We start from the raw sequence: 26,976 nt of genomic DNA, 5'->3' as shown, positions 1-26,976 counted from the left end.
TTACTAATGCTATTTGCAGTGCATTGGGTGAATTTTTCAGGCCTATTGCCAGGGATGGGAGGGTTATGTATCTCCTCATGCTGCAGTCCCAATGGCTGGTGGTAAATAATAAAAACCAGACATGGCTGGTGACAATGGGCAATTAAAGTAACATCTATTTTGTCCCTTAAAAGGCTTCTCTTCCAACATTTAGAGACCAGGGATCAACTCCATTTGTTCTACAGCTGCTTTTAATTCTGTTTTGATCGCCTCAGCCTTGCTTTCACCAAACTAATTTATATAGTTCAAAACAAATCCACCTTTGAAAGTTATTCTATTATTAGTAAATTAACTGACTAGGCAATGCATGGCAAATGGGCTTGTAAACCCTCATCTATTGTTGTTTCAGGCCTGATTACTGCATGGAGAGTGGGGTGGGGGGCAATATTTATGAAGATGGTTAACCCTCCCCTCCTCGGCTGTGGTCTTCATTAAGACCACCACCTCTCCAGCAACTAAGCTTGAAAAAAGCTGTGGGAGAAAAGGGAAATTTACAGATATGCCTCTGCACACACTGGTTTTCTTGATTGTTGTATTGATGAAGACACTTTGCTGCTTGAGGCAAAAGAAAAGATGGTGCCCCTCCACCCCATTCCATTTTCAAAAGCCAACCAGACTGGCATCCTTCAACACTGATGATGGGGCGGCATGGGACGCCTGAGGGAAGCAGGCTAGCTTAGTGGGGGCAGGGCGCACTCATGAGCATCTGCTGACTGAGACGGCTGCCTCAGTCTCTTGAATAATAGGGTCAGCCCTGATACGTGTGCCTACTTTGTCCTTGCTTGCTTTGAGCATGCCCACTTTTGTTTTGGGCCCACCCACCACTGGCATGCGAAGACCTTGGAAAGTTGGCAATGAGGGAATGAAATCCTTAGGCTGAAAAATGGTTCTCCATTTATGACTTAAATACTGTAGATTATTTTTCTTTGCTCAGCCAGTACTGGTTTTTCAAAGGAATGGTTTTGAATTTGATCTCAGTGTGTAATGTGCGTTGTTTAATACTACATTTGTTATGGAACTTTAAAGATACAAATGGCTTAACTGAGGAAGACATCCCCAACAGACATTTTATAATATTTATTTGTGCTGTTGTTTGTAAATAACTTAAACACACCAGAAATGTATTTTTGAGTGAACCCATTTATTTTATAGGCAGTTGCATTCAGTTGTTTTGGATAATAAAAAAAACGCACACACAATCAGACATACACTACATAATGATGAGGTATATATAATTTTGGAAGTTCTTGTTCTTGCTGCTTTGATATCTAGAGTGTCTCTATAGGCCGAATTTTCAATCTAACAACTTTGAGAGAGTAATCAGAGGGCTTGAAGGGCACCCAGACCACCCCATTTTCAATCTCATAGGGAGCGTTGTTCCTTGGGTCATACTGACCTCCTGAGTAGTAAATTCCATTGAGATTAGCAGCTTGGCAATTATTGTACCACCAGCCACCTCCATATATCTCAGCACAGTTCTCCTCCCATTGGTCGTTGTCTCTATCAAAAGTACTAAATTTCATGTTACTGTGTGTGGTGTATTCAACCCCATCTTCCTCTGAACCCCTGATAAGAGCATCGCCTGCTGTCCCCTCATAATCAGAGACACTGAGCCTATAGCCTTCTTCTTCAGAGCTTATGTGTATGTTATATTCTGCATAACCTTTATTGCCCTCCCAGTCCTCTACTTCGACTCGAAGGACAGTGTCCCTCTGGGTCAGGAGATGGAGATTTTCATTGCCCAACCAGAACTCTCCTTTCCCATCCACGCTGCCAAAACCATTCTTGTAGTCTTCCCAGGTCCGGTTAAAATTCAGCGCCCCATCCAATCTCTGTTGGATCAGAAGCCATCCTCCCAAAGTGGTCTCTTGGTCGCAATAAACTGAAAAAACCTTAGTGGTTCCTGCTGGCTTGATTCTGAAAATGCCACTTTGGGCACCAGAAGTGTGTTTCTGGTGGATATCCTCACAGTCTAAAAAAACAAAGTTGATCTGGTTGACAGAAGTTTTCGGTTAAGCTTTATTACAAGGTCACAGGAATCCAAACAGTAATCATGCTCAAGTCAACTGGCTACACTTAATTTGGGGCTGCAGTGGAACGAATCCTTGTACTCTCCCCCCCACCCCAAACTGATTGCTTACATGCACATTTTCATTACCCTTGACATTAGGTACACAACTGCCTTGTTCTCCAATTACTCATGGCAAGAAACCATGTCCCCCACCTTTCCAAAATGGCAACCAACAGACACATTGCTCTTATTATTTAAACAATGGCATAGATTGCACTCGCTTAACCTGTGTGTCAGTTTGGTTGCACACTTCACTGCTGCTCCCTCAATAATTATTTTCCATGCAGTGGGTGGGTACCTGTCCCGGTGTAGCTTTCTCCCTGCTTCACTCCTCCTGCACTCAAGCTGCGTGCATGAAAATCAGGTCTGTCTTCTCCACTCTCGTCATGTTGCAGCTCAACTGATGGGATTTTTATTGACTTGGTTTCGAAAGTGGAGCCCCCTTTGTTGAAGCCGCTAGAACTGCGGCTGCTGCTGCTGCTGCTGCTGCTGCTGGACACAACCGTCCTGGAATGGGATGTGCTGCCACTTGTATGAGAATGGAAGTCGGGGGAGGGCTGGTCAAAGATGGAGAAGTCGTCGGTTTCTCCCTCCCCAAGGTCAGAGAAAACGTCGCGTCCTTCAAAGGTCGATGTGTGGCTGCCAGTCCCTGTGCTATGGATTCTGCCACCAGAACCTGAGGTGAAAAACTCTTTTGCATTCAGAGGTAGGGTAGAAAAGTCAGAGGAGCCACTTCCACCGGTCCCAGTGGTCACTCTCGTGTGGGTTGTGCCTCCTGCTTCTCTGGTTAAATCTTTAGAATGGAAACAGTCCAAACCATCAGACGTTTTATACTCTTCAACAACCTCTTCTCTGGGACCTTCAGGACCTCTGATCACTTTTCTAGTGATGGTTTTGACACATGTACGGGAGAGACGAGACTCAGAAGGACCGACTATTTTCAAACTACTAGAGGTATCGCCTCTGCCAGAGGTATCCCCTCCAAAACCAGGAGTGACTAACTTGCTAGTATGTGGTTGTCCAGCAGCCTCTGAATCTTCCAATACGACTTCAACCAGTTTGATACGATTAATGATGCCTGCTTCTTGTTCCGACAGAGGAGCAGTTTTAAAATGGCTAGGGACAGTGGAATCCTTCAGGGGTCTCATTTTCAGTACCCTCAAGGGAGCAGCTTGATATGCCGGCTGCAAGTTGATGGAGCTGGCCTGTAAAAGCAGCTTCTGTATCTTGTCATAGCTATCGGTGTCCACATTGTAGTTGACAGCTCGAGAGCAGGACCCTTTGCAGGAACGCACCTTAATATCAATGTCCACCTAGGCAGAGATGGAAAGGTGAAAATACAAATGGGAGAAGAAGAGAAGTGTGTCAGTCTGGCAAGTGTTTACAGTATTCTGGTCAACCAACCTATAAGACAAAATGCAATGTATAAAATACAAAACCACAACCTCAGTATAAATGTGCTTGCTTTGATTCCTAAGTCTGCCGAAGCTGTTGTATCCTTAAGTATTTATTGGGCTATTTTGTTTGTAAAGGAGGAATGCCACTGGGCTATTGCTGATGGCAGTTTCATCACTGCTTGAAGTGACCCCAAAAGGTTTTGTTGTAAAACAAAGAAGCCAAACCCTCATCTATAGCAGTAAGGCATTGCTCAACAGAAAATAGTTAGAATTTGTCCAATTCCACCAGAAGTTGAGAAGAATGCCTCTTGTACTGTACTTTCACAGAAGATGGATGCCCTTGAGAAAGGGCGAGTGGGTGGAATTCTGCCCAGACAAGAATTTATTTTATTTTATTGAAAAAAATGGTTGCAGCCTACCTCTAAACGCTTCATCTCTACAACTTGGTTCCGGATGGTGTTCTGCAGCACTTTAATCCGGCTAACTTGGTCAGCGACTCTCTGCTTCAGCGTCACAAGTCTCCTTCTCAGATCGTCAGATATTTGGCCATAGTTATCATCAATCTCTGAAGCAAAAGATGCCGCAATAGCTTAGTCTTTCCCCACAATAGCTATTTCAAGGCACAGATTGAATTACAATGATAATAACAACACATTATACTGTATAAGGACACTAGGTAGGAGGAAATTAGCAAGTGGCTCCTGTAGGGCCAAACCTTAATGACCCTTGATGATACTGTCTTTTTCTTCAGATCAGGACAGCAGTATCTGAGAGGGAGGGTTGACCTTCCCTCCTCAGGCTGCTTTCCCATTGAAAAACACTCCTGAAGACACACCCACCCCAGTCATGATCCCAGCATAGATCAAGGTGCCCTGTGGGTGCCATTTGTAGATAAAAACACTTGGGTACTGTCAACTTTTTTGCCAGGCTCAATGACGCATGCACCCATGTATGCCTGAATTATGCATCCCTATTACTTAATCTTCCAACCTTTAGTTCTGCACTGGAACCCACAAAATTCACCTCTTAGAGAGAGGTGCTGAAAAACCTCACTGCATGAGCTGGCACTCTCTTTTGTAGCCATTTGAATCCTAGCTTTTTTTTATTTCCCCCTTTCTGTGTATTCCATTCATGTTAGATTTTAATTTGTTAAAGAAATGTTGGAAGAAAGTAATAATGAATTCTCCTCATATCTAGGCCATAAATATTCAGGAAGAATATCGGGGGCCTAACTTACTGGGAGGGCACATCCTTTACATGCAAAAGGCCCCAGTTCAACCCTGACATCTCCAGTTAAGTTCAACCTGTGACATCTCTAGTTAGTTCAGCTTCAACAACACTGAACTAGGTGGACCAATGGTCTGTTGAAGAATGAAGCATTTTTGGTTGTCGTTACACTGTAGATACTAAGACAATAAGTGAATATTCATCCTTGAAGAATGAAGCTTTCACTGTTGAAACAGGGTCTCTGATCTGGGGCAGGATAAATCCTCAGAATTATTTTAGAACATTATTTGAAAGTATATCACATGGTCTGCTTTTGGAAGGGAGATCTGGACGAAGCCCACATTTGCCATAATGTTTCAACTTGGAGGATTGGCCATGGGTCCATGTGGTCCTTGACGCCAAAACAGATAGCCATGCCTGGTTAAAAGCAAAGTAATTAATGAAGATGATGTGATAATTGTAAATTGGGAGGCTGCTGATTAGGCTTTGGCTAAGGGTGCTTCTCTCCCAATTGTCTCAGACAGTTGTTAAAGGCCTTGCTGTAACTGATGTTACACTGGATATGCAGGCTGACACTGTGTGTTCAAGAATCCTATGCGTTCAGCCTTTCTCATGATATAGACCCACTAGGCACATGCACCTAGAAGTGGGTGCCCTTCTACAGAACTTTGGCTCTGAGTGCAGGGGCCCAGGGGTGCAGCCAGCTGGTGTGATCCTGCTCCCCTCTTTGTATGATTATGCATGGAGGTAGCTTGTGAAAGGAGATTATTTTGACAGTGGAATCATACAAAGCAAGTGTGTTGTGAAAGTTTTTGTTGCTCTTGATGGGTCTTCCTTATGTGTAATTATAACACCTACAATTCTAGTCTGTCATGTATGAGCTAGTTGAGATTCTTGCACTGCAGGGGGCTGGAGTAAATGACCCTCGAGATCCCTTCTATGATTCTGTGACTGCTACTTGAGTCCACTTGGTCTTATATAATAAGGATGCAACAAGCAATTGTTTGTATTTGGCGACTGTTAGAGAAGTCAGATGACAATACACTTGTGTGGATGATACTCACGTTGCTCACTGGCCAAATTTCTATCCAGATAGCCATTGATTTCCTGTTTAATAATGTTTGATGTCTTGTAGCTGTTTTGATTATCCGCAAGCAGTTTCTTAATTTTGTTTATCCTGTCAGCAAAATCCTGGTCTGTTTCGTCTATCAGTCCCTGCATCCGGCATCCTGAAGGACATTTAGTGCCCTGAAATGAGGAAATAGCAAATAAAATAAAATTACAGATGAAACATCTGCCATGTCACTTATTTGGTCCTCAAGGTTCATTATTTTATTATTACTGCTAATAGAGATTTAATTATAATCACATGTAATTTAATTATCACATGAGATTTAATTATAATCACATGCCCAGTTTCAACCATGTTTGCTTGTCTTGCCACATTGCTTATGCAGGAATGCTACCTGGAGAAGCTGGTTTAATTTGACTTCCTAGCAATAATAACATTGTTCTGTATTTATAGCAACTTTGTCACATGTGAATATATTTTTAGGAAACGCAGTGCTGTGTGTTTTTTCTAAGATGTGTGTGCCCAAAATCTAGCACACAGGGTGCTCAACAGCTAGACTCTGTACATGTTTGCTCCTGCTGTGATGTCTGACTGAATTCAGCGGGTTATATGTGTAGTCTGAATTGACTTTATTAATAATCAATGAAAGCTTTTTAATTACTAAACAATACATCGTTTTTCATCCTTGATTTTCAGTTAATCTAGAAATTTGAAGAAACCCTTTGTAGCAATTTCTGAATTGCAGGCGTGTTGTGGTATCATTGTATATCTATGTCATTAGGGTCTATTGTGGCATGACTGTGATTTTGTATGGAGACCGTGGTACACAGCAAAAAGTGTGATGAATGTGCTTCAGGCTTGTTCACTCTTACCCATTCGTCATCAGAGCACACTGGCCAATTCTTTTCAGATTTGCAGTCAGACTGGGCTTTATGCTCCACTATTCTTGGGCCACGTACTCCTCCTCCGAGCTCTGTAAAGGAGGCATCACCTTCTGCTGCCTGTCATAGAAGGAGGGGGAAAGCATCAAAACAATATTATAACTTATTTAATCTAATTTATTGTTATGTATCTCTTTCTCTTTCCTTCCCAAAGTGGCATACATGGTTCTCACCCTCTCCATATTATCATCACAACAACCCTGAGATAGGTTAGGCTGAGAATTGGCGACTGGCCCAAGGTCACCCTTCATGGCGGAATGGGAATTTGAACCCTGGTTTCCCAGGTCCTAGTCTGACATTCTAACCACTACACCACACTGTCTCTTTAATAATGATTCACTGAGTTACCAAAACAACCCAAAATCTATTAAGCAGAGGCTTGACAACCATATGTCAGGAGTGCTCTGATGGTGTTTCCTGCTTGGCAGGGGGTTGGACTCGATGGCCCTTGTGGTCTCTTCCAACTCTATGATTCTATGATTCTATGAAAATATACCCAGATGCCCCTAATAATGAAGTCTAGTAATTAGAAACTTTTTGCACTTGTTTCACTAGCATCACAGCAGAGAAACAACGTCGTTTATTTTCAAGCTCTGCCTTTAAAAGTAAATGTTACTATATAGGTGGAATATAATGGCAAGCAAAGCTGCTGTGAGTCATGAGTGAATTTGCTGGAAGTGTGTTTCTGGCACAAAGGACAACTTCATGCAATTGATATGCTGTCAAGTACCAAGCAACTGGAAAGTAATAAGCCAAGTAAATCACCAAGCAAATATTAGTAAGTAACTGCTGTTACAATTGAGGTATATGAAAGGTATAGTAACTAGAGAGGAATTTATCACTCATGTAGGCTGCAATCCTCCTCAGTTAAAATCAGTGTGTTTTGACACAAAGTTTTGTATGCCTCTTTCATCAATACAGCTGGCTAAAATAGCAAATGGATAGGATCAATCATAATTTAATAGGCTATATATGGGTGTTCCGTTGACTTGGCTTCTTAGCTTAGAAGCTGGAGAGAGGCTTATCTGAATCTGTTCCATAGGAAACGTTTGGTTTGGTTAGGTTCATACATCACAAGAATCTTTGCTTCAAGCATTTTGTTTCAGTTTTGAGAGCAGCCATGCCCTCGTGTGATTCATTCAGTTTTATTGTGACTTAATTGTAGACTCAATCTTAAAAACAGCAACTCAGCAGTATAGATTGTCAGAATGATTTCTGCTTTATACAGTTACAAATTTCATGAAATGCTGAAACGCTGCTAGATTTCATATGAAGGTAATGCATTTATCCTTGGGTTTGCTTTGGTCTGGGGAGTTATCACATCGTAATTTAATTAATTTTGGGGTCTTTTCTGTAATATAACTGAGAGCTCAGTTAAGTTTGTTTGTTGTATACAATTACAACTTTCATTGACTAGGTTTCATACGAAGAATTCAAAGATAATGCATATCAAAAGGGCTCTTATTATGAACACATGCCTATAAAGCACTCATTTGCCCCAGTCCAGCAAGGAAGATGCATGCACAGAGATAGGCTAACACACAGAGATGACAATGCAGAGACATAGCTGGATGTGCGTCCACATCAAAACCCTCATCAGGGTCCCACTGAGATGCAATCTCTGGAGCTGGTTGAGAAAGCATATTCCCTTATCTGGGGCCACTTTTATATGCAGCAGTTATGCGTTACTTTTTTTCTTGTATATATACATATAGAAACAAGTACAGATTGTATAGATGGAGATACAGGTACAGCCAGATGATGCACCCAAGAATCGTCCCTCCCGAATTCAAGCATTTGAAAGGAGAAACCCTCAGATTTCACTTCCATTTCACTGTTCATCTGGTAGTAAGAGGTTTATTTGGGCTGAAATATATTACTTTCTAAGCAAGCAGGTGACCAATAGAACAAAAAGCAACATAGCTGGTAAGCTAACAGGAGAATCAGATAAAATGAACTCATACCCAAGTGATGCCGAAGCACAGGAGGGCACAGAAGACTCTCAGCTGCAACATCTTCAGAAAGCTGTGGATCTGACAGAAAGGGATGTGTTCCACTTAGGTATTTTTAGTTGAATTTAAACCTTGAATTTAAACTATCCATCCCCCCCCACAATTAATGATTAGTTTCCCTTTTGTTTGCAGAGACACAGTGCAACATCTGAGTTTGCTGACCCAGGGGTCTGTTGCACAAATTCCTTGGTTTGTTTGCTAGAAGTCCGTTTGCACAATTCCAGCAAACACGGAACACAGACGTGGGTGGATAATCCAACCCTATTCCAGGAAAGGAGGACCTAAAGTTTGAAATGAATCATTGATAGATAGAACACATAGGGGAGAACACAGCGCTGACAAATGTCAACAATCTAGAGCTGGCATTTCTAACATTGATGGAGTGTCACTGCTTAGTACATTACAGGAAGCACATGGTTACAGTGGCCATTTTGTGCTGTACTATTATTGTTTGGATCCAGAAGAAAGAGCCAGCAATGGGGTAAATGCCTCATTTCCAAAACTAGGAATGAAAACATGGATGGATTTAAATAAAGAGCTGCAACTTCCTTTAAACAATTGGCTCCTCCAGATCACCTGTTCATTGAGCATTCATCCTCATTTGCTTGTACAAATCTTACACACACAAAAATAGATTATATCTGGTCTTTACTGAGTGTTTGTTTTGATTTGTTTGTGGGGCAGTTATATGATAAGTATAATTTGTGCTGATTTCATCCTGATTTGCTTGTGAGGTTTTTATATGTCTTCCTTTGTTCATCTCACATTTTTCTATGAATTTCCCCATCACTTTCCAAACTGCAAAAAGTCTGATTATTTTTTAAAGTTTATTTTTTGTACTATGGTGACAGAAACTATAACTTGCTTTAATTGTGCAAAACTAAATTTAGAGAATGCACTTAAATTCCTCCCACAAAACAGTGGCTGATGAAACAGTTAATGGAATAACCTAATCTCCCACTTTCCAAAGAGGATGGGGTGGCGTACTTGCCTCTGAGGCTAAAATGAGGATTCCTCATTCTGCTATCTACCTCCATCAGGTGACCTCACCCTAGGTCTGAGCATTAGCTATCTTTATGGCTGGTGCTGAGGAGGTTGCTGATTTACTATTAGTTCCAAAGCATCAGATTTTAGGATCAGTGAATCTTCAGTTGCCCAAGGTTGGCTCCTCTACCTGTTTCTTTCAAGCTGGGAAGCTTTGCGGAACTGTCTTGGGTAAACGTCCCTTCACCAGGGTGATGCCTCAGAGTGCTCACCACTGGGAACATGCTCTGTCTTTACCTTCTTTTCCCCACCCACGTTGTGCCTGCTGCAAGACAGAGCCAGCCTAACTTGTCATTTCTCAGCTTACCTATGACTCCAAAATGTGGACTGCAGGCCTTGCAGTAGATCCCCCCAAGGACAGATCATGCCCCTTCTAAGAGAGGTGTACCCCACCAATTACACAGTAAGAATTTGCATCAAACTGCTGCTCTTAGTTGTGACTAACATTTGCTCAATTATGCCCAATCTGTGTAAGACCGAGGCTGCATGCTTTTGATATGGGACACATTTTGAAAACGCTATCAGTAAATGAATGCTAGGCTCAGTCCAAAGATAAAAGCATGATAATGGGAGAGTTGCAGAGTTACAAGACTATGGACAGATGGCTATTTGAATGAGCCACTCATTCAGCTATCTTGGTGGTCATAACATCAGTGGGACTTCAGTCTTTCCCGATGATATTTTTGTCTATGTGCTTGGTGCAAAAAAGAAAAAAGAAAAGGTTACTATGAATCAGGAAGATTATTTTTCAAGGGCTTTGGTATTTTTTGTACAAGATTCCAATTTCTAACTTTTTATTGATAGAAGTGACACGCTTCTGTGTGGGGATGCAATAAAAAAATAGCACCCTTGTGCAAGATTGTGCAAGAGGAAGCATCTGCTGACTTGTTCCCCCACACGCCTGGGTCAGTGTCGCGCTGCCTAACCGCAAAGCTTACGCGGCTGTCATGCTGTCTGGTAGAGAAGTTATTCTAAGAAATGCAAACCCTAGCTGTTTTCCACCCGAGTGCTACACGTGTATATGCAACATGATGTAATGTGCGCAAGGCTAATAAACATGCAAGGCTGCTGGGGGAGAGAGCTCACTCCTTGCTTAAACCTTCACCCATGACTCTTCGTCATTTTTCCTCCGCACCTGGTGGGCTGGTTTCCCGACAAATGGTGCCTCGTGTGATTGCCTGAATGGCTTCCAGGACGCGTGCTGTCAAAGACGGTCCTTCCTGCTACTCACCCGCCCGGCTGTGGCTTAAGGCGCCTTCTCATCTTCGGATCCCCGGTGAGTAGCTATTTTTCTATTTTTATCATGGGTTCTGCGCTCTCCAACCCACAGAAACAATTTTTAAAAGACATGCAGCACCTCCTTCGGGAAAATAAACAGCAAGTACCTGAAGGTGATCTAATTGCATTGATTCTGGCCATAGATGAACATTGTCCATGCTTCCCTGAGGAGGGGACGTGGGAAATTCCAGCCTGGGATAGGATTGGCAACCACTTTCATGGCCATGGCCGCATAAATGTTCACGTCCTCAGTGCCTGGGCTAAAGTCCGTGGCTGCATGGCAACTCTTACGCCCAAAAACATCCTCTTGGCTTCGTTGCAACCACAACAAAAAACAGTCCTGAATATGCCTTTCATATATCCGGCTGCACCGCTTCTACCACCACCTTTTACTCCGCCACGACCACCAGATTATCAGCCTCCGCCGACGCCACTGGGGACTGCAATTAAACAAGCAGCCCCCCCTCTTAGGTCTTTCATCTGGCACGCCTGTGGCTAAAGTCATACTGCTCCCTGCGGACGCCACAACTCCTACAGATACCCCCTTAATTGCTGCAGCAATGCCTCTCACAGCTCAGCGCCCTACATTAAAAATGACACTGGGTGGACGTGAGGTAGAGGGGGTTCTAGATACAGGGGCAGACGTTACTGTGATTGCTAAACAAGACTGGCCTTCCAAATGGCCCACAAAGGCAGCTGCCCAAGTTTTGGGTGTCGGGGGAGAAACCCCAGCTTGTCAAAGCCTCCACCCAAATGATATCCTTGTGGCTGCGAAGCACATATCAGTGGAATTATTAAGAGACCTTACATCTGCTCTGACAGATTTTGGACTGTGTATTGCCCCAGATAAGGTTCAGCAAACTTTGCCTATGTTATATCTTGGACATAAATTGACACAACAAGCTGCCATTCCGGTTGTTCCCCAATTGTCTTTTCCTGCCCGCCTACGGCTGGTTGACCTTCAACAACTTTTGGGACACCTGAATTGGATAAAGAATTACCTTAATCTGCCTACTAGCACCTTGTCACCATTGTTTTCTGCCTTACAAGGACACAAACTACCTGGAGAAGTCATCCCAGTTACAGAAGAAATGCTACAAGCCTTACAACAGGTTAATGCTTTATTAAGAGACCGAATGGTGGATCGCATAGACACTCTGCACAATGTGCAGTTATCTTTGGCAATTTTTTCCACACCTTTGCTGCCTACAGCCATTCTCTACTCACAGAAAGCGGCTGCCCCCTCGGGTGTCAATATTGTGGAATGGATCCACCTTCCGCATACTCCACCGCGCAACATTTATTCCTCTCCAGCGGCTGTAATGGATTTGGTAATTAAAGGGCGCGCTCGAGCAAAAGCCCTCTCTGGACTGGACATTGAAAAAAATTTACTTGCCTTTTTCACTCACAGAAACACAACACCTGATTTCCACCTCCGTGGCTACTCAAGTAGCACTTGTGGATTTTTTGGGAACCATCACGCATAATCCCCCCTCTGATCCACGCCTGTCTTTTCTTTCTCAAACTGTCTATACTTTAAAAACTGCTCTCTCTCCGACCCCCATCCCCTCTGCCCTTACCCTTTTCACTGATGGGTCAAAAACGCGGGGGGTGCTGGCATGGGAGGAGGGTGGAAAATGGAAAACTGAATTTACTGAGCAACAGAGGTCCGCCCAGCGGGCTGAACTTGCTGCTGTAATCCTTGCCTTTCAACTCTTTCCTGATAAACCTTTTAATTTGCTTGTTGATACACAATATGTGTATCGCCTTTTGTCTTCCCTGCCTGTTTCTTATATCACGCCTGCGTTAGATGCTGATTTGTTTGTTCTTTTTTCTACCTTGCAGTATCTTATTCAAGAACGCCGTCATCCTTTTTATGTTGCACACCTTTGTTCCCACACCAATCACCCAGGGTTTTTGGCTCAGGGAAATGCCTTGGCAGACGCTGCACTGCGATCTGAAGTGTTTTCCTTGTTTTCTGACCCTATTCTCTCTCATTCTACCTTTCACCAGCCTGCTAAAGTTTTGGCAAAAATGTTTAAAATCCCTATTGCACAGGCACGAGACATTGTCTCTCAATGTTCTATCTGTTCTAAGGCTCCAACCATGATTCCCTTTGATGCGGTGAACCCTAGGGGTACGTCCCCTCTTGCGGTTTGGCAGATGGATGTTACTCACACCCCTCTGCTCGCACCATTTTCAAAAGTTCACCTGACAGTGGACACCTCATCTGGATTTATCTGGGCCACCCCATTGAAGGGTGAGACCGCTCGTCACGTCATTCAGCACACCCTGCGCTGTTTTGCTGTGATGGGTAAGCCACAAAGCATTAAAACGGATAATGGCCCAGCCTATATTTCCTCTCAGTTTTCATCCTTTTGTGATTTATGGAATATGAAATTAATCCATGGTTTGCCTTTTTAATTCAACAGGACAGGCGATTGTGGAGAGGGCGCACCTGACCTTCAAGACTCTGCTGTCCAAACAACTTGGAGGTCGAAGTGCCCCCTCCGCCAAGATTCATTCAATTGTGCATATTGTTTTATTCACCCTTAACCATATTTTGTGTCCCCATAATAAGGAATATACACCGGCTGAGATTCATTTTCGAAAAGCAGAGCCTTTGGCTCGACCTCTTGTATCTTACAGACAGCTACCTGATCCAACATGGCATGGTCCTGTGCCACTCATCTCCTGGGGACGCGGCTACGCGGCAGTGGACCTGGATGGACGGCCTACCTGGTTACCAGCGCGCTGTGTGCGACCCTGGCGAGCTTCTGCCTCGGAATGAAATTTATGACTCTGATTAAATAAAATAAAAAAGGAGGGCATGTGGGGATGCAATAAAAAAATAGCACCCTTGTGCAAGATTGTGCAAGAGGAAGCATCTGCTGACTTGTTCCCCCACACGCCTGGGTCAGTGTCGCGCTGCCTAACCGCAAAGCTTACGCGGCTGTCATGCTGTCTGGTAGAGAAGTTATTCTAAGAAATGCAAACCCTAGCTGTTTTCCACCCGAGTGCTACACGTGTATATGCAACATGATGTAATGTGCGCAAGGCTAATAAACATGCAAGGCTGCTGGGGGAGAGAGCTCACTCCTTGCTTAAACCTTCACCCATGACTCTTCGTCATTTTTCCTCCGCACCTGGTGGGCTGGTTTCCCGACACTTCTGGAAAGTGGCTTGCTTTAAAAGAGTGGCTATGGTGTGTTTCTTTTATTTCATAAAACAATTTTATCATGCAACTGCCAATCATTGCAGTCATTTCCACCTGAAAATTGCTGAGGGCCCTCTTATTGTAGCAATTGTAAATCTGTAGAATTCAAATTGTAATACAATAAAATACAGAAGCAATAAACATATAATTAAATGTTATAATGAATATTAAGTGTGATGGATATGCCATCTCCCATGGTCAACCACAAATCCACTGAGACCCTACAGGTCTCTGGAATGAAACTGATGGTCCATGGAGCAGTTTGGGAAGCTCTGCTTTATTGGTTCAATCTTCTAGTTTCAATTTCTCATGTTAGGAAGGCAATGCATATTTAAATATACATAGTATACAGGCTATTCAAAATGTTTTAACAGGTTTTGCATATCCTTGGAAGGTTTAAATAGGATCTTAGGAGCATGATAGAACAGACCAAAAATCCATCTAAAGTAACATCCTATTTCCCACAGTGGAGTCACCTGATTGCTCCGAGAAGCCTACAAGCAGAAAGAACATGATGGCAATAACCAGGTGTGCTGTAAAGAGTCAGTATCAAAGTAAAGGTTTATCAGTCAAATCCTGTTTTTTGTTCATATATAAGTTCAATAAGGCAGCTTCCAGGATCTTGTAATGTGTTGGTGGGTAAAATATTGTGTATTTCACCAACCACTGGGTCCCGAAATGATTACACTTTTCAGGCACATCCACCACATTTGGCAGTAGTTGCCTCTGTCACCCCATCTACTGCAACAGAATTCTGAATTCTTATGAATATAAGAAAGTTTTATTGCAGTATTTTCAGCATCATATCTTTAATACCGGCTGAAGAACACCTATAAGGGAATTTCTCCCAGATCTTAAACCAATATTCATCTTCAATTTTTATTTCCAAGTTCATTTCCTACATGTGTTTTGAACTTCCTGCTGTGCCCCGTATCCCGTAGTGTTCACAGTTTGTGTATTTGGGAGAGACCTTTTTCTATGCTTTCTGTTTCTACGATCATAGCTTCAAACCAGGTAAGCCCCCTAGTAGCCTGCTGTTTAATATGTAGTGATATTATGATAACAGGATCCAGTATTTTTGTATTTCACTTGTGTTTGCTACAAATTCTTCTGCAGGGGTTGGTCAAGACAAGTATATAAGAAAAGTCTTGCTGGGCCAGACGAAAGGCCTACCTGATCTAAGGTGGCCTGTATACATTACATACAAAAAGGAAATGCATTACCCAAAAAGTGCAATTTGCAAAACATTTGTGTTGCAATTACAGTAATACCTGATATCTCTGTGTAAACTTTCTTGACTATATCCCGTTCATGGGCTATCATCAGTTATCCACTTTTCTATTTCTGTCGAGGATTGAGTTGGATTTGTTCAAATCAGCACAACAGATGTATAAAGTTGTGGGACCCTCCAGAATAGTGTGGGAAGTAGCACTGCTAGGAGGAGGAGGAACTGGCAAAATCACCCAGCATCACCTTCCACCTCCAGCAAGAGCCTCTTCTAGATCTCAGTGCAGTCTGTCAATACCCCTTCTCTTTGCAGAATGGCAGATATGGGTCCAACCCATTAATTCCAACTGTCCTTATCTGGAGTGATACCTGATGTATAGTTAATGCTATATCACAATGACCGCTCCCCAAATTAAATGGGGGGCGCCCTTTGTGTGGTCGTGCGCAGCCCCCTGGACCCTATGCAGCACCATTACCACAGGCTTGCCTTCGCCTTCTCCAGGTGGGATACCTGGAGGTCTCCGCCTACCTCAGCCAGTTGCCCAATCCCGCCAGGGGAGGCGTTGCCCAGGTGATCAGGCCAGGTAGGGGGAGGGACCACCTGCCCACACAATAGGGGGAGGATCTTACCTGGGAATCATCAATTGGCTCCAGAGCTTCTCCCACCCTACCCACCCTCAGTTAAGACTTCTTTTGCAGGTTAACCTTTTCTCCACAGGAACGTGGGTGCTGTTACATCCAGGTCGCTGTTGAAGGGCCGGAAAGGAATTCTCCTGCATTGGCAGGTTTGCCTTTCCCGTAGCAAAGCGTCACAACTTTGGCAATATCAGGCCTTGGGCAGAATCCTTTAGTCTATCTTCTCTAAATGGGGGAGGGCGTGCAGCGGTGACCCACGCCCTCCTCCTCTTTGTGGCGGCAATACCACGGTTCCCCGTTAAAGGGGTTGTTTGAGGGGAGGCTTTGGCTGTACGCCCAAGGTTGTCATTGCTCTCCCCTGTGACAGCGGCGTAATGGGGGCGGGCTCTCTCTGCTTGAACATGTGTTCTCCAGAGCCAGCCCATCCACCCCACACACTGGATAACCCTGATGTTCCCCAGATCCCTGGTGGGGGACTGGGAAGGATTAAATGCCTAATGCCTGAGCCAAGGTCTACCCACATCTGAAACGTAATAAAGTTGTGGCCAATTTTAATCCCATAGCACATTGTCTTGAGTCGTTATTCCACACGGGGGCTGCCCAGGGTTTGGGGGACTCCACCTGTCCACGCTATATTCAGAGCAATGCAAACTCTTTTTATTTTAACACCATATTTCCATATAATAGATTTAGCAACATATCTAGGAAGGTAGTATGATGTTTGTGCCAAAGCAAACTAGAAGTAACACGGATACAACTGCAGAAATCAAGGTATCATAGCTGACTATCTCAATTTAATTTTGCCTTAAATAGTGGCAGCTTGAGTCTTAGCCTTATTATGTTGATGCTTCTTGAAGAATGAGCTTTAGTGAGCCAGTTCTGTGTATCTGTCAGATCTAGGGAAGTTTTTAATATTTAATACGGTATTGTTTTTAACACTTGATTGGGAGCTGCCCAGAGTGGCTGGGAAACTCAGCCAGATGGGCGGGGTATAAATAATAAATTGTTGTTGTTGTTGTTGTTGTTGTTGTTATACTAGTGGTTAATTTCAGCCACAAAGTGTTTGCTGCAAGTATATTTTATTCCTAATTAAAACAGTGTGGTTCGTAAAGCACTGTTCCTATTCCCTTAAAATAAACTGAAGTTATTTCTGGAATATGAATAAATAACAAGGGAAGAATAATTTGTTTTAAATGTGAATGGATAGGGTATCATTTTCTACACAAACACCTTTACCTAACAATAAGGGATTCAATGAAATGAGTTTGGTTATGAAATTGCCAAATCTGGTAATTTGGTGCTTTTATTCGCAAAATCAATTTGCATCAGTGGTCCATCTGAAATAAAACATAGGTGACATTAAATAAAGGGCAGTCAACTGTATATAATAGACTGGGCTTTGTATGGTATTGTTAAACCACAGAGCCTAGGGCTTGCCGATCAGGTCAGCGGATCGAATCCCCGCAACGGGGTGAACTCCCGTTGCTTGGTCCTTGCTCCTGGCAACCTAGCAGTTTGAAAGCACATCAAAGTGCAAGTAGATAAGTAGGTACCGCTCCGGCGGGAAGGTAAACGACGTTTCCATGCACTGCTCTGGTTCACCAGAAGCGGCTTAGTCATGCTGGCCACATGACCCGGAAGCTGTACGCCGGCTCCCTTGGCCAATAAAGCGAGATGAGTGCCGCAACCCCAGAGTCGGTCACAACTGGACCTAATGGTCAGGGGTCCCTTTACCTTTACCTTTAGGGTGCTGATGAATAAAGCTAGGAGCGCATTTACAGATTTATAAACAATCTTTTGAAGACGATTCTGAACATTTGCTGAATTCCTTTCAATTATTGTGGCAGTTAAGAAGCAATTAATAGTGCATTTTCATTTATTAATATTTATTCAAATATATACGGAGAAGAAATGTTGAACAATAACTACAAATAGTGGTTCTAATCTAGAACAGTTTTTGCCTATGTTGAAGGATATTTTCTTGCATGTGGATTTTGCTATACCATTGTTGGATACAGACACAATCTGGAGAACTTCAGGAATCAGGCTTTTAAACTTGTGAGCTATTCAGTTTTCCACAACCTTGTGCAAAATTGTGCAACTGTGAATATGCAGCAGAAAATGTGAGCAATGAATGTCTTTTATTGGAGGGCAGAAATGAACATTTAATGATTTGCTTCTAGTTCCAGAGACTATATTTTGGATGCTTTGTGAACTTCAGAGTAGCATTTTATAAAAGTTTGTGAATTTGACCAGTTAAATCTTTATTAAAAATGTTCTTTTAAACATCTCCAACCTACAAGAAAGAAAGAAAAAGGAACAACTGTCATTTTTCTCCTGAGAAAAGACTGAATAACATACATCTATAAAGAGGATTTTGTGAACACAGAAACAAAAGAGCCCTGCAATTTCCAACCAAAGACATTACTAATTAAGAATCTTTGGAAGACCATAACGGACAACAATCTCCACTCCAGTTTGGGATTCAAAGATACACTTATTTTGAACATGGAGGTTCTGTTTAGTTATCATGGCTAAATGATAGTTTCAACAGAAAGATCCACCAGGAAATTTGTCTAGTCCTATTTTAAAGCCATTCTCTGCTAGAGTTCCAACACCACATCACATGGCATCAGGTACCATGTGTCTCTTATACACATCTATATGCCATTTTGATTTTAATGTGATAACACAGTATTCAGAATGAAATAGCTCTGAGAATATTTTCCATAAGATGCCAGTAAAACGCTCTTAACTTTGTTCAGGTGCAATGCTTCCATTAATTCAATTTTCAATTGACTTTGTTGTCTTCCTAAATGTCTCCTCGGCCTCCTAATCCAGCCTCTCCCCTTATGAACCTCTCCCCAAAGAGTCTCTCCCCATATAAACTTAGCTGGACCCTGCAATCATCATCTGAGGCCCTTCTTCATGTGCCTCCTCCATGAGACATCTGGAGGGTGGCAACATGAGAACAGGCCTTTTCTGTGGTGGCTCCCCACTTTTTAAATGCTCCCCCCAGGGAGGCTCCTCTGGCACCTTCACTGCATATTATCTTTAGGTGCCGGGCCATTTTTCTCTATACACAGACCTTTGGCCTTTAACAATGTATGGCTTTTATAAGTGGGTGGGATGTTTGTAAAGTACAACCACACCACCCCCACCACCCCGATTTGAATGTATTTATGTTTGGGTTTTTGTTTGTTTGTTCGGTGTTTGGTTGAAAGTCACTTTCGGTTGCTTTGGCAAGGCAAAGCAACATAATAATAATAATAATAATAATAATAATAATAATAATAATATTAATAATAATAACCTCTTTTACTCCTCCGGCTTGCCCTCCTGTTACTACTGAAAGCCTGGAGAATGGAATGATTTTCATAGTTGTTTTCTTCATGGAATACCACCGACTTCGCCAGGTTGCCCAAATGATGCCATTGTCATAACCACTTGGACCGGCATCTTTCTCTGTGTAAGAACCACCTAAAATACAAGCAGCAACATAATATCATGTAAGTGGATGGTAAGATTATTTTTACAGAATGAGAAGATAAGCTGCACTTAACTTTACCCTTCTCTGTGCCCCCAGCAATTCTGCAGCAAGTTTCTAAACTTGTTTATTCAGAAGTCAGTTCCACTGAGTTGAATGGGGCATTTCATAATAAGAACACTTAGTCAGTGCTTTTTTTCTGGAGGGACACAGGGGTATGCATACCCCTAAACATTTTGTGAATCTAAGTTTGGCCTCATTGAGGGGCAGTATTTCAATATGAGTAGGAAAGTGAGAGTACCCCTAAACATTTTTGTAGAAAAAAAGGACTGCACTTAGTTATACACACAATAAATATGTGATATGTAAAATGTCAATTGGTTCCTTCTCAGGCTTATTCAGAGTAAGTATCTGAAGTGAGATGAAGGGGACATACTTTGTAATTACAATTCTTAATTGCACATGTGTGATATGTAAGGAGCCAATTGATCAGCTAATGGCACCATTACAGTATTAAAGTTTCCTATTTCAAGATATCTCAGAATCATAAATGGTTTACACCACAGGAAAATGCATATACCCAGCCGTCCAGATCCACAGCACAGTGGATACTTGATCCTGGAAAATCTGAAGCGTCTGCAGACTTGCTGTAGCCAAAGGCTAGCATATCAAAGTTGAATTGATTTCTCTCTCATTGAAATCAATGGGACAGAAAAGTGCTTAAAGGTGCAACCTATGCATGTTAACTCAGAAGTAAGTTGCACTATATTCAGTGAGCCTAGGATTCACTTTTGTTGGATCCTACCCTGAATGTTTAGGACTGGAAGGAGGAAAGATCAGTCCTATCAAACACCCCTTGATTGAGTCTATTTTAACTTGGATTGGCTCAGAATAAGTGGAACTATTTCCAGATTATGTGAGGAGGTGTCTATGTTTGCCCATCTCTTTCTGAAACCTGAGATCAGATGAGTCAGGCCCCTGTTACCTATCCGCCTTCAAAAGTTTGGAGGGGAGGGGAGAGAGGACTTGGAGCATGCCAAAAGCTCATAGCGTTACCTTGATAATATTTGCCATTGAGGTGAGCAGCATGACATCTGTTCATCCACCACCCAGATTTGTCCTGTTCAGCACAGTTGCCATCAAATTTATCATTGTCGTTGTCAGGTGTGCTGAACTGCATTCCGTTGTGGGATGTGAAGAATTTGTCACTTGGATCATCTCCAAAATCAAAGCCTTCAAAGGCATCACCAGCCTCACCGCCAGAAAAGAAGGCGTAAGTCAGGCGATACTTGTCTGCTTCAGTTCCCACTTTGAAGTGGGCGTAATCTGCATAGCTGTAGAAAGGAGAAAGTTAAACGTTCCAAATTTTACTAGCGTTAAGTGTCTTTTACTTTTGATTCCTCAGACATGTCCGTTAATTATATTACGTAATGCAGGCATTGCAAGGGTACAAAATGGGGGCATTTGCACAGAAACTGTCTGAAACAGATGCCTGCCGAGTTCATCTTAGCAGGTCTATAAACGTAGAGGACTTGATCACATTCCTCTGTTCTGGGCACCATAGTAAAGCAGTTTTCTGCTATTACAGTTACTGCGGGAGTAAACTAGAGCTTGTTTGAGAGATGAGGTGCAAACCATCCCTGGGTCATAACATGGTACACTAACTTTACCTGCTTCTATAATTAAAAAATTGATATTTTAAACAAATATAATTGTGCTTTTTATGCTCTTCGGTGGAATATTGTCAGGTAAAAGAACACTGGGGACAGCCCAGTGGTCTTTCATTAGTGCTGTGGACTAATGGCCGGAACACATATCAATGTCAGATTGGCTGCTGGGAAGGAGCCTGGATCACATGTTGCAGGAAGCAGTAGAACCCAGAGAAACCAACAATAGCCTTAAGACTTGTATTGGCTGGTAGCAAATGGACAGAAAGATGATGGCACAGCATAACAGGCTTGCCAGGTGTTGATAAAGCAAGAGGCCTCTTTGCAGACTTTGGTCCACAGACCTGGAATGGGGGGCATGGATGGGTGAAGAGGACAGCAGAATGACCTAGTTTATACCTTAGAATTTGGCAGCTGTACAGTGCAAACTTTGGATAGCCAGAGTTCCAAAGTCTAAGAGCAATGATGTCCTGCGACAAAGAACCAGGTAGAACATAGTCCTTTCTGCTGCATTTAACAGCCCCCAACATGTCACAAGACCCCAAGCCTTTGCTGTTACAGTTCCTCTACCCCAGCAATGCTCATACACAGATCCTGTATCTACCTCTTCTTCCTTCCCCTGCTTCCACTGGCATCATTGTACCTCTCTCCAGACAACCATTGCTTCACTTTCCCCTTCTGGCCTCTGGTCAGACCCCACACACTCATCTTTTACTCCCTGGGAAGCCCTTTTGTGGGGAGGCCTCATGTGTGTTCCTGCTTTTATTGCACTATTTCCTCTTAACCTTCTGAGCCAAATGCAGTGTTACCAGCAGGTACAAAGTTCTCATGGGAAGAAAATGTGAAGTTTGGGAAGGGGAAATCCCCATTGTTCCTCCTGGTTAATAAGCCAATGTTTGACCACCAGGAGCATAAGAGTCATGAACTACTGAAGAAATCCTCCTGGAGGAATACCTTTTTTGGCCACTCCAGTCCTCCAGCTCTATTCGCAAGGCATATGGAATAGCAGACTGAGTGGTTATCAGATGAACCTTCTCATTTCCTAGCCAGAATTCTGTCTGGTCGTTTGGTGACAGGTGTCCAAAGCCTTCTTTGTACTGAATCCAGTTTTTATTAAAATCTTCACTCCCATCAAGCCTCTGATAGGAAGGAATTGGAGAGGTAGGAAAGGAAAATGAGCAGGATTAGTATTCATTTTATACAACTCTTATATGTTATGCATGCCACGCATTCGCTTTGCAGATCACATACCCTCTGGAAAACTGTCCACCCATTTCCTAGTGTATCCATTTCACAATAGACCAGGAACTGCTCCTTGGCTTTGAGAGGTTTGATGAAGTAGAGACCGCTCTGCCTGGCACCTTTATTTGCAATGTCTTGACAATCTATAATGAAGAAACAGGAGCAACATACATTAGTGAAACTGCTGTCTATGGTATTCACATTTTAACTAAACAAGACTAAATACACCACATACCTCAATCGTTATAATTTGCATTCTTCTCCAGTGCTTTACCGAAAGAACTCAGGGCAATATACACAGTTTAATCTCTCAAGAATCACATGAAGTAGCTTAGGCTGAACAGAGATTTGAACCCAAGTCTCCCTGGCCTAAGACTAACCCCACACCCCTCAAACCACTGGTTCTGCTCTATGTGGAAACTGTTCTGGAGTACATAATTTAAAGACTGTTAACAAACCGCTTTGGACACTGAGATGTACCTACATTATTCATTGCAAGTCTGCAGAAGTTAACGAGATACATTCCTATTTGTCTGCACCGAAATGTGGTTTTCTTGGAACTGTATTAACCTACAACTGAGCTATGGCCTTCCTCCTCTTTACTTATATAGCTAGAGATTTTGATAATTTTATAGGTCAAACAAAGCTTTTGAAACTTCAGAAAATACCACAAGTTGTCTCTCTCCACTCATTGGTTCAACCGGGACTTCCACTAATGGGAAGGAGATGAGGCCTCTTGCAACTGCTCCAAATGCTATGTTGGGGTGAGGGGGGGCATTTTGGAACAGTTTGGTAGGTGATGTGGGGAACTTCAGGTGAAAGGGAAGTTTTGCAAAAACTACCTTAAGCTGATGGAAGTCTGTGCTGCATTCAAAAAGGATTCCATCAGTGGAAGGACACAAGTAGATATAATGCAGTAAACATGTCGACCTCAAGGCTCCACTTTTAAATATACTTATTTCATAGAATCATAGAATCATAGAGTTGGAAGAGACCACAAGGGCCATCGAGTCCAACCCCCTGCCAAGCAGGAAACACCATCAGAGCACTCCTGACATATGGTTGTCAAGCCTCTGCTTAAAGACCTCCAAAGAAGGAGACTCCACCACACTCCTTGGCAGCAAAATTCCACTGTCGAACAGCTCTTACTGTCAGGAAGTTCTTCCTAATGTTTAGGTGGAATCTTCTTTCATGTAGTTTGGATCCATTGCTCCGTGTCCGCTTCTCTGGAGCAGCAGAAAACAACCTTTCTCCCTCCTCTATGTGACATCCTTTTATTTGTGAGCATATGTCGCAGATATCAATGGAAACTGTGAATAATTGTGCTTAGACTTGAGGTGAGAACAGAATGACAGCCCATAGATGTTAGCCTGGACTTAAGCCCATCTGGATCTTTAGAACTAAGTCACTAGAACTAAGTTGTTTGTTTCCATGCTTTAGTGATGAAACCATTTTATAGTGACAACTGTCAAATGAGGAGTTATTTCTATTGATCTCAATCCCACAGTCTTTGTACCCACATCCAGTTCTTTCAGATTTAAAAATATGCTTTCAAATGGCTGGGCTTCATGCTCAAGAATGAAATAAGTTTATAAAATGGTCAGTTAGCCAAATACAGTGCCTTTCCATAAAATGTTAGTACACAATAAACTGGCATTATCCTGTCACTGCGACTTCCCATTAATTTCTGTATATATTTGAATAGAGTGGACTTCATGATCAGAAACAGATTAAATTTCTTAAAAGAGCTGTTAGCCACCTCAATAAGATGGGAGTGATGGCACACAATTCATCAAACAGGTACTAGGCTCTCACTCTTACCTCTTCCAGTTAATTCTTGTATCTGGACAGTGTCTTTGCACGGCTGTTGGCATTGTGCCTCAAGCTGAGCAGTCTTCTGCTTCAAATGTTGAATATTGTTATTGTTCGAAATCAGCAAGTCTGTCAGTTGCCTAGCAATTGAAAAACCCAATACAGGACAGCTTTATTGGAACAATAGTTGAAGCTGAATTCATTTAGACTGTGAGGAGGTTGGAGGGGGGCAGAGAATCATGTCTTATCTCAAGTTACCTCACTCTCTGCATGTCCAGCAAACTGTCCACTGAAGGCATAGAGTTTGGTGCAGGTCCAGTGAGGGACCCCACTCTCCCCTCAATGCAGTCAGTCTACTAGGAGCAAGTGCTTGTTTTTCTGCACTAATATGACCTAAAAGAATAATTGTACTGCATGCCTCCATGTCTGCTGCCTTGAGCTCATTGGAGGAATAATAGATGGCTGTATCTGAGTTCCTTAGATGTGTAAGAAGCATCTGCTGTAGTCTGATTCAACGGGTTTATTCAGAAGTTAGCCCCTATGTAGTAAGTGAGGCTTGCGTCCAAGAAACAGGTATAGGAGCTGCAGCTACACAGATAGCTTAATTCTCTTGGTTGGATTATAACTTTAAACAAGTAAATAGCTTGATTAGGTGATAAACCTTAACTAAGCAAACAACTTGTCTGTTTACACAGATTAAGTTATAAGAACACAAACATTTTCTTCAACACATCAGCAGAACTTCATTGAGGAAGCGAAGCAGTGAGATTAAGTAAAGTCCTCAAAGCTGCAGTAACAGAAAATACATACTGTATTGTATTTTCATGGGCCACAACGATGTTTTCATATCTGATGATTTCGTCAATGATTTCTCTGGACTTTTGAGTATAACCTGGAATCACATCTGCAGAACAGGAACAAAAGCATGCAAAATGTTAGTGATGTGCTGCTATATGAACTGGGAAATAAAGGAATGTTTCCACTGTACTGTAGTGGCCTTTGCGTTCTCACTTGGCTGAGTTTGAGGGGATCCCATGTGCACCTGACGAATCTGAGATATCAGTTGGTCCGTTAAACCTGAAGAGTTAGAGATCTGTTCCAGGATTTGTTCAAGTATCCGGAGATCTCGATCCACTGTAGGCTGATATGTATTCAAGAAATCTGCAATGCCACATGTGGTGGGGCAAAAGCTACCCTAAAGGAAAAGAGAACTTTTAAATCACACTGCAGAAGAAGAAATGTTTAACAGCCTGACTCTATAATTTTTCATCCCCTACACATGCAGAACCTGATGAATATTAATCACCCCCTTGTAGGCTAGACGAGAGTTTAAAACACAATGATAAATGAGCTTATTTTAAAATATTGCATGCAGTCTGTAACCAACGTTAAAAGCAGTCTCACATTTTAACAACTGCTTCACAAAGGAATACACATACCAACATGCCAGTAGTAACCATATTAGTAAGAAGTGCAAGAATAACAAGAGATATTGACTTACAAATCGGTCATCCAAGATGCAGCAGTTATCACGGGTCACAGGAACATCATACTATGTGAAATAATACATAAAATAAAATGAGACTTTCAGTGATTTTGCTACTATGGCAGCTATTTCAGCCGTTTCTTTAAGAGGTTGCTACCCTGCCCTGCTACACTTACTGTGCTGCAAGTTGAAAAAAGGAAGGGCAGGAGAGGCAGCCAAATGTTGAACCTTGGTTTCATTGTGCCTGTGGCTCTGTGACTTCCCAAGCACTGAAGAGGCAGTGCTTAATCAGTGCGGCTTTGCAAGTGTCAGGGACCTGCTATTGCTCTCCGGACTGCACAGCAGCAGCTTAAGGGATCAGGTGGGACACAGTGGGTGGACACAGTATTGTAAATAGGCGGGGACAGAGTGGGGAGGGAGGGCAGCCTCTTCCTGACCTTGCGGGGGTGTTTCCGGGATCCATTGCCTGTTCTTCCCATTTTTAGCACCAGTTCACTTAGCACACACACATCCACAAGTCCTCCTTTGCGGGGAACAACAACAACAAAAAGAAAAAAGGTTGTAGAAGATGGACAAGTTGCCCTATGGAGCAATCGCTTCCAGGAACCACTTGCACCAAGCCTGACCTGTCTCTCTGAAGGGTCTGATGATCAGAGATAGGAAAGATCACAAGAAGAGTCTATGTCCGCCCCCACAAAGTTCAAACAGCTCCAAGTGAATGTGTTATTTTGTAAAATGGCTTATGCTGTGCTCTTGGACCCCCATGTGGCCTTTAAAAATTACAGTGGTACCTCGGGTTACAGACGCTTCAGGTTACAGAAGCTTCAGGTTATAGACTCCATTAACCCAGAAATAGTACCTCGGGTTAAGAACTTTGCTTCAGGATGAGAACAGAAATCGTGTGATGGCAGCGGGAGACCCCATTAGCTAAAGTGGTACCTCAGGTTAAGAACAGTTTCAGGTTAAGTATACCTCCAGAACGAATTAAGTTCTTAACCTGATGTACCACTATATTGGTATAAACTTTAAAGGTTTGGGAAAATTTGGAAAGTATGAGTGTTGGGGATGTAGCAGCATGGAAAGTGTTTCTGTGCGGCCAAGGCTCAAAAAAAGAAATAGCT

At 42.6% G+C, this 26,976-nt stretch overlaps 2 protein-coding genes across 2 annotated transcripts; both read right to left on the bottom strand.

Annotated features, from left to right (window-relative positions):
• Positions 1-1,161: 1,161 nt before the first annotated feature.
• On the bottom strand, positions 1,162-8,865 carry FGA (fibrinogen alpha chain). Its single transcript, XM_081022184.1, has 6 exons — positions 8,712-8,865; positions 6,679-6,807; positions 5,799-5,982; positions 3,927-4,072; positions 2,409-3,423; positions 1,162-2,011 (listed from the first exon to the last, which is right to left on the bottom strand). The coding sequence occupies exons 1-6, from the start codon at positions 8,760-8,762 to the stop codon at positions 1,308-1,310; spliced, it is 2,229 nt and encodes a 742-aa protein (XP_080878310.1). The 5' UTR covers positions 8,763-8,865; the 3' UTR covers positions 1,162-1,307.
• A 9,165-nt stretch (positions 8,866-18,030) lies between these two features.
• FGG (fibrinogen gamma chain) lies at positions 18,031-26,201 on the bottom strand. Its single transcript, XM_081021395.1, has 10 exons — positions 26,032-26,201; positions 25,871-25,921; positions 25,381-25,564; positions 25,180-25,273; positions 24,379-24,509; positions 22,567-22,700; positions 22,270-22,454; positions 20,705-20,982; positions 19,475-19,641; positions 18,031-18,457 (listed from the first exon to the last, which is right to left on the bottom strand). Exons 1-10 carry the CDS (start codon positions 26,092-26,094, stop codon positions 18,443-18,445), a joined length of 1,302 nt encoding a protein of 433 aa, XP_080877521.1. The 5' UTR covers positions 26,095-26,201; the 3' UTR covers positions 18,031-18,442.
• Positions 26,202-26,976: the final 775 nt, after the last annotated feature.

This window comes from Podarcis pityusensis (genome assembly GCF_964106645.2).
Source record: "Podarcis pityusensis genome assembly, chromosome: 9".
Taxonomy (NCBI): Eukaryota; Metazoa; Chordata; class Lepidosauria; order Squamata; family Lacertidae; genus Podarcis; species Podarcis pityusensis.
Note: the sequence above shows the minus strand (reverse complement) of the source record. Positions and strands in the feature narration are given on the sequence as shown.